General features: G+C 44.7%; 1 protein-coding gene across 1 annotated transcript in view; it reads left to right on the top strand.

Moving 5' to 3' along the window:
• RASGEF1A (RasGEF domain family member 1A) overlaps positions 1–13305 on the top strand; it is a 77863-nt gene that overhangs the window by 44521 nt on the left and 20037 nt on the right. Inside the window, exons 4-7 of the mRNA XM_078642939.1 lie at positions 7590–7727; positions 9792–10013; positions 11108–11182; positions 13162–13257. Of these exons, the coding sequence (XP_078499065.1) occupies positions 7590–7727; positions 9792–10013; positions 11108–11182; positions 13162–13257 (531 nt within the window). The remainder of the gene's footprint in view (positions 1–7589; positions 7728–9791; positions 10014–11107; positions 11183–13161; positions 13258–13305) is intronic.

Raw genomic sequence — 13305 nt, forward strand, 5'->3', positions numbered from 1 at the left:
GGAGTCTAGAGGCCCTTTTCTAGTTTTAAGATTTTCGTTGACTGGCGTCAGAGTTGTGTATTTGATATTGAATTTGGTTGTGCTTCATATTCTTTAGATATGAATGAAACCAAATAGTGCAGACTTTGGGTAGACTAATGTGTTTTGTAAAGGAATATATTGGCTAGTAGCCAGCTGGATAGAGTTATGGATTAGTGTAAGTATTATGATTCGGTCATTTACCTGTGTGGAGCATTATGTGCTTTGCTGTATGTGCCAAAAACACTGTGCTGCTTGCCCTGTTAATTTTTTTACCCAATGTACTTTTTATTTGCTGAGGTTATATACGCAGTGCTGTACAGTCCCCCATTAATGTTTACGCCAATGTCCAAGTTCAGCCTTGGCAACCACTTTATAAACTCCCTGTCGACTTCCATGTGTAGTATTCTCTTTACTGACCAGTAGGCGTCACTGCTACTACACTTGTTTGTGTGCGTGCCTCTCTGGGAATTGGCCATGCCATACCATGGGGAACCACTAGGTGTCACTATTGCACCAGTGCGTGTGCTTCCCTCTGCTTTCAATTTAATAGTTAATTGACTCTGCTGACTAAAAGGCCCTAGAAGTGGCACAGGGAACGTCAATTTTTATTGGCAAACTTGTTTCTTTAAGAGTTGAGGAGGGCTTTACGTAAACTATTTCTAGACAGCCACCATCACCGAGACAGCCTGAAAGCAGCACTCTAGGAGAAGTGGCCAGATGCTGCCTCTTTGTCCGTGCTGAAGGCCCGAAGTATCTGCTTCTGTATAGAATCTAACAGTACTTCTAAAACAGCAACATGAAATATCTGGACTTTGGCGACCCACGTCACTGCACGGTAATGGGCGATTCCTACTCTGTGTTACTGCAGCTGCGGTCTATGTGTAACATGAAGTCTTCACAGCAGAGCCAGCGGCATATTAGAGGTCGAACCAACCTCTTGGCGGCCAGAGAAGTGAGTCACCGTTTTATAATATTATTTAGTGCTCATAAGTTTCTTTGCAGACCTGCATTGGATACCAAAGGCACTACACGGCCTGCCTTCTCATTATCAAGTTTACACTTTGAATCCTTGAACAAGTGAAGAGGCCGAATCGGGCAAGCCCAATTTGTCTGTGTCTAACCAGTGAAGAAGAACTGGGGTCATTGTGTACCCACAGTATAAATTAAACCAGCGTTTGCAATGCAATAGGTCTCGCAATTATGAGAGTTTGAGCTATTGGCATTGTAAATGACAATGCCTTTTATTTACGTGTTACAACAGATAAATAAAAGGCATGGTCATTTGCAATGCTAATAGCTTAACCGCTTCGGTGCGTTGGACTGCCCCGGCCATCAGACGTCACGGTGGACGTGTGCAGAGGACGGGCGGGGGCCGTCCGAACCGAGCAAGCGTGGAATTCTCCCTCACGGCGGGGGAATTCCGGCCGCAGCGAAGTGGTTAAACTATTGCGACCGCGGACAACTCGGATCGCCACGTTTGGACGAGATACCGCCAAGCAGAGCGGCTAAATAATAAACGGCGGCCCTTATTAAACGACCGGCACTGCGACCACGAACTTGCCCGTAATTGAGACGCGGGAAGCGGTGCGCTATTGCACAGTGCGATTGAATCCTCAGAAACGGCAGGGGATAGATGCCTGTTTTTATAAAAGACGTGAATGGTTGAACATGAGTAAAGCCTAAACATGAGATTTTAAAACTCGTGGACACATAAAGCAAACCATAAGATTGACATGTGCAAGTAGGGTTGCCCTACAAACCTATGAGAGCAAGGGGAGAAGATATACAGTAATCGTAATCATTGAGACAACGAAATTTTATGTCTTGATAAAGATGGAAAAAGTTGTATGAAACCATCGAAACGCGTCAACGCCGAGTTATTGCACAATCGAAGGACAGACGCGATAATAGTTAAATACTGATGAAGGCAATGTATTGATTGACGTGTCTATGAGCCCGAAAAGATGTGCACTTGCATATGACAAAAATAGTGTCTTACATGTTGTGTTGTCTTGATTATTCTGGTCATGGTTGGTCAAAGAAAAAATCTTTTTTGTGATTTATATGCACTGTATATGTTCCTTGTGAGGGATTTTATCTTTTAGATAGTATTGTTCATTTTAATCATGCAAACCTATGTATTATGGAATGTGAGCTCCGATGATTTTGTGATAATAACGTGTTTTTAATCATTTAAATACAGTATAGTTTATGTTGTTGCAAGGTTGTTTATCATATGCCAGTACTGTGAAATAGTGGGTCAAGGGAATTTTGTTTCTGTTAAACTATTGCAAACACAATACCTGTTGCATTGCAAATGTGTGTTATAATTTTTTTTAAAAGCATTCAGAGAGAGCGTGTCCTGCCTGCAACAGCAGACAGGTCAAAGCTATTTCAGAAAATAGTGCTCAGAGACTGTAATTAAAGCCTACCGAGCAGCAACAAACGTAACGTGGGGTGTCGCCATGGGAGGTTGCAAAATGAGACAAGACAGTACTAAGGAGGGACTACTAAGCCTCTTGACCAGTGAACAGGCACAGTTTACAGTGGTAGATGGTACAAGCCAATAAAAAATGTGGGTGGAGAGTGGGCAGAGCTTCAAGTCCCTACCTAAGTACAGCATGTCTCAGAGCAACGCATGCGCTGGCCAGGCTCAACCTAAAAAATGCACTGGATAGTCATCGCACAGTCACAAGTAGCCCTGAAGCCGAGACGGGCACGTTAGTATTCTGAACGCCCTCGCATGGCACTATTGCGGATTCTCAAATCATAACATGAAAGTGTGGGTGACAGCTGAGACACCAGAGCCAGGGCTTTAACTGGGCCGGTCTCACCGGTGCCCGAGCACCATCAGTTTTTTAAAGGAGGCCTCAAAACGGGTCTCTGTCGTGCTGTTTTGTGCTCTAGCACAGGCGGTCCGTTTTTTCCAGACTGCAGTGACAGCAGGCACATCCATATGCCCCTGCTCACACTACTCACTTTTCACTCTTGGAGAAGTTACGGCATGATGTAATGGCAGGTGAGCATTGTAGGGAAAAGGAAATCCTTCAAAAGAGTCCTTTTCTCTCTGGATTTCCCTTCTATTTTTGAAAGTCAGGACCAGCAACATTGTCATGGTGTCACCAGGGCTTTAAGTGAAAGCCTTTTCAATAATATTTACAAGCCACAGTTGCTGCTTATTTATCTTACAAAAAACACAGTTGATGGACAGAATGTAGAACAATGTCATACATTCACCCCAGTACAAGGATCTGGGCCTAAATCCATCGTTTTTTTGCACTCCACACCACCCTGGGTTAGACACTGGCTATATGCAAATCAGCTCTGACCCTGTGCCTCATGGGAACAGTCCAGTCCGAACTACCAAGCCATGTCTTTCCCAGACCGGAATCAAGCATCCAAGGACCGGTTTCTGGCTATCAGCCTTCATCAGCCTGGATAGCTTGACTCCAGTGGTGTGGAGAGCCTGGGACTCACGTCTGAGCATACCCAGCCCACTCGGGGTGAAAATTGCAAAAAACACAGTTGATGGACAGAATGTAGAACAATGTCATACATTCACCCCAGTACAAGGATCTGGTCCTAAATCCATTGTTTGTTTGCACTCCACACCACCCTGGGTTAGACACTGGCTATATGCAAATCAGCTCTGACCCTGTAACTCATGGGAACAGTCCAGTCCGAACTACCAAGCCATGTCTTTCCCAGACCGGAATCAAGCATCCAAGGACCGGTTTCTGGCTATCAGCTTTCATCAGCCTGGATAGCTTGACTCCAGTGGTGTGGCGAGCCTGGGACTCACGTCTGAGCATCCCCAGCCCACTCTGGGTGAAATTGCAAAAAACACAGTTGATGGACAGAATGTAGAACAATGTCATACATTCACCCCAGTACAAGGATCTGGGCCTAAATCCATCGTTTGTTTGCACTCCACACCACCCTGGGTTAGACACTGGCTATATGCAAATCCGCTCTGACCCTGTGCCTCATGGGAACAGTCCAGTCCGAACTACCAAGCCATGTCTTTCCCAGACCGGAATCAAGCATCCAAGGACCGGTTTCTGGCTATCAGCCTTCATCAGCCTGGATAGCTTGACTCCAGTGGTGTGGAGAGCCTGGGACTCACGTCTGAGCATCCCCAGCCCACTCGGGGTGAAATTGCAAAAAACACAGTTGATGGACAGAATGTAGAACAATGTCATACATTCACCCCAGTACAAGGATCTGGGCCTAAATCCATCGTTTTTTTTGCACTCCACACCACCCTGGGTTAGACACTGGCTATATGCAAATCAGCTCTGACCCTGTGCCTCATGGGAACAGTCCAGTCCGTACTACCAAGCCATGTCTTTCCCAGACCGGAATCAAGCATCCAAGGACCGGTTTCTGGCTATCAGCCTTCATCAGCCTGGATAGCAAAAAACACAGTAGTTCGGACTGGACTGTTCCCATGAGGCACAGGGTCAGAGCTGATTTGCATATAGCCAGTGTCTAACCCAGGGTGGTGTGGAGTGCAAAAAAACGATGGATTTAGGCCCAGATCCTTGTACTGGGGTGAATGTATGACATTGTTCTACATTCTGTCCATCAACTGTGTTTTTTGCAATTTTCACCCCGAGTGGGCTGGGTATGCTCAGACGTGAGTCCCAGGCTCTCCACACCACTGGAGTCAAGCTATCCAGGCTGAATGAAGGCTGATAGCCAGAAACCGGTCCTTGGATGCTTGATTCCGGTCTAGGAAAGACATGGCTTGGTAGTTCGGACTGGACTGTTCCCATGAGGCACAGGGTCAGAGCTGATTTGCATATAGCCAGTGTCTAACCCAGGGTGGTGTGGAGTGCAAAAAAACGATGGATTTAGGCCCAGATCCTTGTACTGGGGTGAATGTATGGCATTGTTCTACATTCTGTCCATCAACTGTGTTTTTTGCAATTTTCACCCCGAGTGGGCTGGGTATGCTCAGACGTGATTCCCAGGCTCTCCACACCTCTGGAGTCAAGCTATCCAGGCTGAATGAAGGCTGATAGCCAGAAACCGGTCCTTGGATGCTTGATTCCGGTCTGGGAAAGACATGGCTTGGTAGTTCGGACTGGACTGTTCCCATGAGGCACAGGGTCAGAGCTGATTTGCATATAGCCAGTGTCTAACCCAGGGTGGTGTGGAGTGCAAAAAAACGATGGATTTAGGCCCAGATTCTTGTACTGGGGTGAATGTATGACATTGTTCTACATCTGTCCATCAACTGTGTTTTTTGCTTATTTATCTTATGCAACTAACAACCATTGACAAAGCCAGTAGTCCTGACTTGTTGTGGGTATGATGTTGTTGCATTATATATCTAGATGCAATGACAGAAACGGCAAAAAACAAGCTGGGAGGCACACTATGCTAAGCACAGATTTTTACCGAATGTTTTTTAAGCCACGCCCTTAAATACATTGGCCCGCCCCTTTGAGAGCCCTCTCTCCAGCCACGTACCACACACTTGCTTCCTCTTCCTCCAGATTGTTGAGGCTGACGGATCAGGTGCATTAATCCTTGTTCAGCACTGGCACCGTTGGTGATCGTGGGCAAACATGCAGCTGCTTTTATCTTTCTTCAACCGTGCTCTTGGAATACTAATTTTAAAAGTGTAAAAGCTACCACAGGGTGTTTCTCGGCACTATGCGTGGATTTGGTAATGAGCCTCATGCAGTATTTCTGTGGTAGGGCCTACCCACCAACATTTTATCCCTGAAGTTGTCAATCTTGCTGACAGCAAGCGAGCTTGTGACGAAGCTGAAGATTTCTGGCAGTCGTAGAAACTAAGGGGCATATTAACAAGGGCCATATCGCCGCTCTCCGGCACATAGCGCCGGAAAAGCGGTGATTTACACATCGCACAATCATTAAGGCGGCGCTAACTTGCATTAGCGCATGTTAGCTGCTGTTTACGTGCGCCTCGCATCTTAGCGATCTACATCGCTAATCAGATGCAAAATAGGCGTTCCCTCGAAAACCAACATGAAAAAAGTTGCTAAGGAAACACCACAGTATTTACAACCCGGCCCCAAACATGTGAAGCGATAATTAAAGCTGCGCTAACCACGGTTTTTGCCAGATTCCTACGTCTAGAAAAATCCCGACTTAGCTTTAAGTTAAATGGGAGGTGGATTGCATGGTTAAGTCCACATCTCCCTATTTACAACATTCTCATTAGCGCTGTTCTTATTTCGCTGTATTACGCTACTATTGAAATCGCCATCTATCGCCGGGTTTCATATCGCCTGTCAGCAAAGTGTTGCAAAAACACCGCTAACACGGGGATGTGAACCGGCGATAGACGGCGATAATGCAAATCGCACTAAGCGCGATTTGCAATGATTACCGCAACCCCTTGATAATATGCCCCTAGATCTTTTAACCTCTTTTCCACCTACCACCGAAAATATATTTTTTGGCACACATTTTAGCGTCCATCTGTTGATGAAATTCTATATTCTAGCTATCTTTAGTGCAATGGCAAGTAAAAATAAGTTGCTTCTGCTATACCCCGACATCATCATGTAAATGCCCCATTACTTTGAAATACACTAACAAATCACTGTCAATAGTCACCAGATATACCATGAAATTGCCCTGCTTTTGTAAAATATGACCAAATAATGCACGGAGATTTTCTATCTGTGCGAATTACCTATGCTAAACTAGATTGCCACCAGATTAAATGTGTTATGCCACCTTTCCGGAGTGGGATAGTTTATAAAAATATCAGATCTCAGTTGTACTTCTTTTGAGTTCCTACCATATACAACCCGTCAGCTTCTCCACATGGGTTCATCACAAACGTGGCACATTCAGAGGAGAAGGCCACTAGAGAGTGAGTGGGTTATCTCTTTTTATCTATCCCGTCTTAGTCGGTTAAAATTCCACTAAGGGTAATTGTGGTTTTTGTTCTACCTAAAAACGAACATGTTATACTTTAATTACCAATAACTGGCTATGTGCTTAATGCAGCCCTGAGGAAGGCCTGTAGCCAGTTCAGTGAAATGGGCCGCCGAAAGAATGGCCTGACTGTAGACAATATATTGGCATTCAAGTTGATGGTTCAGCTGAAAAACTTCAGTATATGTGTATGTCACATATTTTATAATTGAAAGGTTGATTGTATTGAGATTTACCTGTGTTTTTTTAATGAGTTTTATTGTCTGATGAATGTATGTTTTACAAGGAGCATAGAGTAGAACATACAATCAACAATGAATTAACGTATTCTCGCTCTACGTCAATGTAACGAAAAAGTAAAATGCTTTTTTTTATTTGTTACCAAGTGTTATATTCGTATAAATTAGGATATTTGGGCATTTGGCTAATTCTTAAAAAGATTAGATTAGTCCGGAGTCTGGTGTTTTATTTAAAATGTGAAAAAATATTCAAAGACTTGAAAGTAAAATCTCTCCAGTGATTTGTTTTTATGTATTTACACATACATTTTGTATAGGTTTTCATTGTTTCATAGCCATTTCTGTTAAGTTGCAATCAGGGACCCCAACAGTGTGTGTAAACCTGCTGCTCTCTTATCTCCACAGGCCAAGCTCAAGTCCTTTGCTGCCAAAATCATCCAGTTGCTGAAGGAGTGGACGGAGACCTTCCCATATGACTTCCAGGACGAGAAGAGCATGAGGGAACTAAAGGAGATTGCGCACAGGATCACACAGTGCGATGAGGTACATGCCACCTCGCAGGACCCTGGGATAATGTGCCCTAGAGTAGGAAATATGATGGATGCTGGGCGGCTAGGCACAACTATGATATCAGTGCTTAATAAAAAAAAAATGTAAGTGCAGGGGTCCAAAGATTTTTTTTTTAGCACCCTACTTTGGTGCTACAGAAAGCCGGTGTTACCAAATACCAAGGGTGTCTGGTCTTCACTCCCCATCATGCCTCTTTCTTCTACTTCATTACACTTTTATCTCATTAACCTAATACGTTCAGGTGCTTTTTCATCCCTGCTTTCTACCTTTGTCAAAATGTTCCTATCTCTCGCTTCCACCAACTTTCTCCCTTTGCCATCATTGTCTCTGTCTTTAATTCAGTCTGATGATGAAAATAAGTCCCAGTCACCCAAAAAACAGTGGCTGTGTCCACCACTGGTAGAAATTGTGCACTGTTTGGACCCCCACATGTTGGGCGATCTGAATGGTGGTCGCGGTGCGTACATGTATGCATGGCCAGTTCCAGCCAATGTGCTTTACATGAGTGGATAGTATGCTACCAGTTATGAATAAACTGCTGGTGTCATACTCTGAAGCTTGTATGGCCTAACATGCCCAAAAGGCTTATGGAAAAGTCCCTACCCTTAGGCACATCCAATCTGCCCGGTAGTAAGAGCCATCTATTCCATTAAGTGTACACAACATGTACTGACAAGTGTGCCTACCTCACACAAACCTCCTGCCCATCCGTGACTCGTCACATTCATGGGTGCCAGGTCCCTATACTCTAAGAAAAATGTAAGCACTGCAAGATAGCTGTAGTCTGCACAAAATGGCTGCAGCCAAAACATCCTGTCACGCGGCGACCATTGACGCCAGCCATGTTCTCCACCACCCCTCCCCCGACCTCCTTTCTGAATATTTTTTAGTAATTCAAGCCAATGTGGTCAGATTGTCTTTCTTCCTTGTCATTTTATTACAAATATTAAATGGGGATAACATTTTTTTTAAGTGCCTACCCCGCCCAGCACTTCAGTGTTTTGTTTACATTCAACACATCTTCACAGTCCTCTGTTAGAAGGTCAAGTGAATCTGGGAGGGGTCAAGATAGACCCGAATACAGTTACTTGAAATTACTTGCTTAGTGTTTAAAGTGACAGTTAAAATGTCCCTTTGTTGTATAGTGATGGAATCGTTCTGTTAGAGTAAAAGTGCATCCTGATAAATAACAGAGGCATCTCCTCCTCTTCTGCCTTCTCTCATCCGGAATTGGGGTCAGAAACTACCCGGAGGCAGCTGCGAAATACCATTTACACTTCAGAAACGCTGTTGGGCTATTTATAAGTCAGCGAGCATTGCTGGAGCCAGCAGGAGCACAAGTGCTTTGTTTTTGAAGTGTCATGGGAGCTTGGGAAACAGGTTTTTCAGCAGTGTGGAAGCGGAGAGAGGAAGCGATACCACAAACATATGATAAATAGCACCGCTGGCACATGCGAAGAAGGATTTGAGTTTCGCTGTTGACCGTTTTGACTACAGTTAGGGGTAAGGAAGTGATCCAGTCAACCACGCCCCCAAAATGGACGCCTTCGGTCTATGAAGGCCACAGTTGGAGCTTTATTGACTAAGCTGCTGGGATCCTGAGACTGGAGATTTTGCTTTGATCAAGTAGTTGGTCAGATGATCTCAGCAGATATTAGTCATGTGAATGGGGAACTAATTCTTGAAGTAAATGTCTCACCACTTTTATAGATAACTCATCTTTTCTGGATCACTAACTTGAGAAAGACTCCGCGTTGATAATCTGTGTCTCTATTACTCCAGTAGTCATTTTTTCGTGAGACTGAAGTCTTCATTTTTTTAGAGTGGTTGTGTGTTTTGTAATACATGAACATTTAAAAGCACAATAGATAGCAAGTGTGTTGGATTGGCCAAGTATGGGAAGATGGCTCTCTTTGGTGTTTATTGATGCTGAGCTGTTATAAGCAGCACCGTCATTTTTACTTCGGTTTGCAGTGTTGGGTCATGGCTGTCTGTGGCTTCTTACCCTTGTTCTTTTCTCCTTTCACCTACCCACAGGAGAATGCTACAGTGAAGAAGACTATCTCTCAGATGACGCAATCTCTGATGCGGGCGCTCGCGATTCGTGGTCAGTTTCAGGACATTCGGGATAAAATCCGGCAGCCTGTTCCCGACAAGGGCACGATCATGAAGAACAAGCCCCAGTCTGCGCAGAAGGACATCCTGAGCCTGTGCAGCGAGCCGTCTGTGCTGGCGCAGCAGCTGACCTACATCGAGCTGGTGAGGCGGCAGGAAAAATTGGGATTTCGAGGTTGAGTCTTGATCAGAATTGGGGGTCTCTGGAGAGGGTTCTAGATCTTCCTGCTCTAAGTCTGGAACCTGAGGTGGGACCTGGAATTTCAGGTTATTCTAGAAATGGCCTTAGTTCTGTGGTGTGTGATCTAGCTCTCCAGACCTTCAGTACTATAGAGGGGAATCTGAAACCTCTAGGTTTGACTTTCAATAGACACTGGTATCTTGGACTTTGGTACCGCCTTCATCCTAGGTTGCATGCCCTTTAATTATTTAGTCATCCAGATATTATTCTGCCTGTGGGAGCCTTTATCATGTAATTTCCACCTTAGAACATTGACCCATACTCCATCTACCTCGGGCAGGGTGTCCGGGAGTTGTATGTTGGCCTGGGAGTTATCCGACATTGCCGGCATTAAGGAGATGCAGTTCCTTTGGGGTGTGCTGGTTGTACAGATAACAACCTTACATAAATTGTCACCATGTGATTGTGTTGAGAGATGGGCTGGGTCTTGGCGAGGCCATGGAAGCTTAGACACTGGGTCTGTAGACCCCCAGCACTGCCTAAACAGACACACTTGCTCTCCCCAACAACGAGACCGAACTCATTTGGAGTCCCCTCCAGTGTCCTAGGGAGGTTTAAATGGCGTTCACTAATGAGCTGGAAACCTGTTATCTGCCAGGGTTTCCAACAACCTGCATGACAGCGGCTTTTCACCATGCGGCCATGTAATAAGCAATTAAACCATGTGTCACACTGTAGGGCTGAGGAGGGAGCACATCCGGGTATCATATCGGCATATCAAAGTAGGGTGTGCTGCATAAACAGGCATTCTATTTCCATTGATAATTTCAGAGCTTCCTATTGGCCAAATCAGGCATCAGTCACAATACACGCGCTGTTCATGTGCTGATATCATCCATAATTGTAAGCACCCATCAAGAGTGCCCAATCTTGACACTTGTGCCATAAGCGTCCATCTTTGGAGGTCTTGGCTGGCGACCATCTTTTAGTTGTGTTAATACTTGGCTGTGGAATCTGCACTTAGAACTTTGATTAACTTTTTCTCCTTGGCCTTCAGGAGCGGCTGAGGAACATCTATCCAGAGGATTTGATGCAGATCGTGTGCCACATGGACTCGCTGGATAACCATAAGGTATGTACATGCAACAGTATTGTCTGCTAACAAGTGCGCATGACAGTGAGTGGACTCCAGGAACACTCGCGGGAGCGAGGTTAATCCCATACTGGTTTTACTGAATTTGGAAAATTTTACTCTTGGGTGTTATGGCACCAACAAGGTGCAGGGTGGAAATGGATGGTTGGGGGATAAAATTAAAAGCCTGAAAGTAGGGAAGAGGTGATCGTCTTCACTGCAGAAAAGTACATAAGAAGTGAAGAAGGGGGAAGAAAAGAACCGGAGAACGGTTAAAGAGGAAAGGAAGAAAAGCTTGAATTAACTCATGATTGAGCTGGAGGAAGTTAGTCAAAGGTCAGATATAGGGTCTCCTCAGGTCTTTAAGTGGGCCGGGTCTCACCAGTGCTGAGCACCAGCAGTTTTTTTTAAAGAAGGCCTCGAAACGGGTCTCTATCGGGCTCTGTTTTGCGCCCTGGCACAGGCGGTCTTGCAGTGACAGCAAGCAAATTGATGTGCGTGTGCTCACACTGCTCACGTCTCACTAGTGGAGAAGTTAGGGCATGACGTCATGCCAGGGGAGCATTGTAGGGGAAGGGAAATCCTTTAAAGAGTCATTTTCTCACTGGATTTCCCTTCTGTTCTTGAAATTTTGGAGCAGCCGCATTGTCCTGGTGTCACCAGGGCTTTAAGTGGAAGCTTTTTTAACATTATATACAAGCCATAGTTGCTGCTTATTTATCTTATGCAACTAACAACCATTGACACAGCCAATAGTCCTGACTTGTTGTAGGTATGATGTTGTATTATATATATCTAGATGCAACAACAGAAACAGCAAAATGCAAGTCGGGCGGCACACTACACTAAGCACAGATTTTTTTAGCTTAAGTGTTTTTAAGCCACACCCTTAAATACATTGGACACGCCCCTTTGAGAGACCCTCCAGTTTTTTCATCCCACTTAAAGCCCTGGGTCTCCTTGTTGTGAACATTTACAGTAAACCTTAATAAGAATTGACAGAAAGGAGTCGACCTGTTCGAATTGACATGCAAAAGAAAATTGACGTTGAATTCCACAGGATAGGATAGTCAAGTTGTCATTCTGTATTTGTACATTAATTTGGGACACACACATTCAACCAAAGGGGTCCTCATAATGATAAAATCTTCTATTTTTTGCGTCTTGGCCAATTGTCTTGCTTCACGGTCGACTGTGTATGTCATGCTTTACCCCTTCTGTTTCTACATGGATCAACGCTGTCTGTTCATGCGTCTCTCGCTCTCTTCCCTCGGTCTCGTGTCTTTCCTACCACCTCCCCCGTGCGAGTGCAGTTTCCATGTGTGATTTCCATTTTTCCTTTGTATTCTACGAAGTGGTGAGAGAAGCGGTGTAAATTAAATAAAAAGTGTAAGAAAAAACAAAAATATGCTAAATCTGCGAAGCCCTGTAATCGTGATTTATGTAATATTTCATCTGTACAATGAAAAAATATATATGTATCGGAGCTCATATTTAGATTATCTTTTTCTTGCTCTCTTTTCTTTGTCACTTTCTGTCTCTTTTCCTGACACAATCTTTCCTTCATGTGTCTCACTCCCACCCATCTGCTCTCTTTCTCATCTCCTCCCCCTTTCCCCATATCTGTTTCTATACATCTAACCTATTCTCCTCCCCCCCACCTTCGGCTCCTAAATGTTTACTGTATAAAGTGCAACCCCTCCAGCTAGTGCCAGGCTTTTAAACCACAATCATTTCCATTCAGTAACTCGAAGTTGTCCTTCTTCCATTGGAACTGTGGGCCCAAAAATCCCGGCATGCACAGCACTCTTGTCTAAAGACCCTTATTGGCTGATGGCGTCTGATACAGTGTGGCCTGGTGCAGATCACTAGCTTTGCACGGTGCAGAATACCAGGCACTCTGATGGTGACAAGGCTCTGGTAGGCAATGTCTGCATCTTTATTACTGTAGTTTACACCACTCCCTTCTCCCTTTTCAGTGCCGGAGTACAGACATGGGAAAGACATACAACCTGGAGGCGTACGACAACTGGTTTAACTGCCTCAGTATGCTGGTAGCCACTGAGATCTGCCGGGTGAGTTCAAAGTTAAGAGTGTGTTTGCCCACATTTGACTGTCCTTGC

This window comes from Lissotriton helveticus, chromosome 5_1 (assembly GCF_964261635.1).
Source record: "Lissotriton helveticus chromosome 5_1, aLisHel1.1, whole genome shotgun sequence".
NCBI lineage: Eukaryota > Metazoa > Chordata > Amphibia > Caudata > Salamandridae > Lissotriton > Lissotriton helveticus.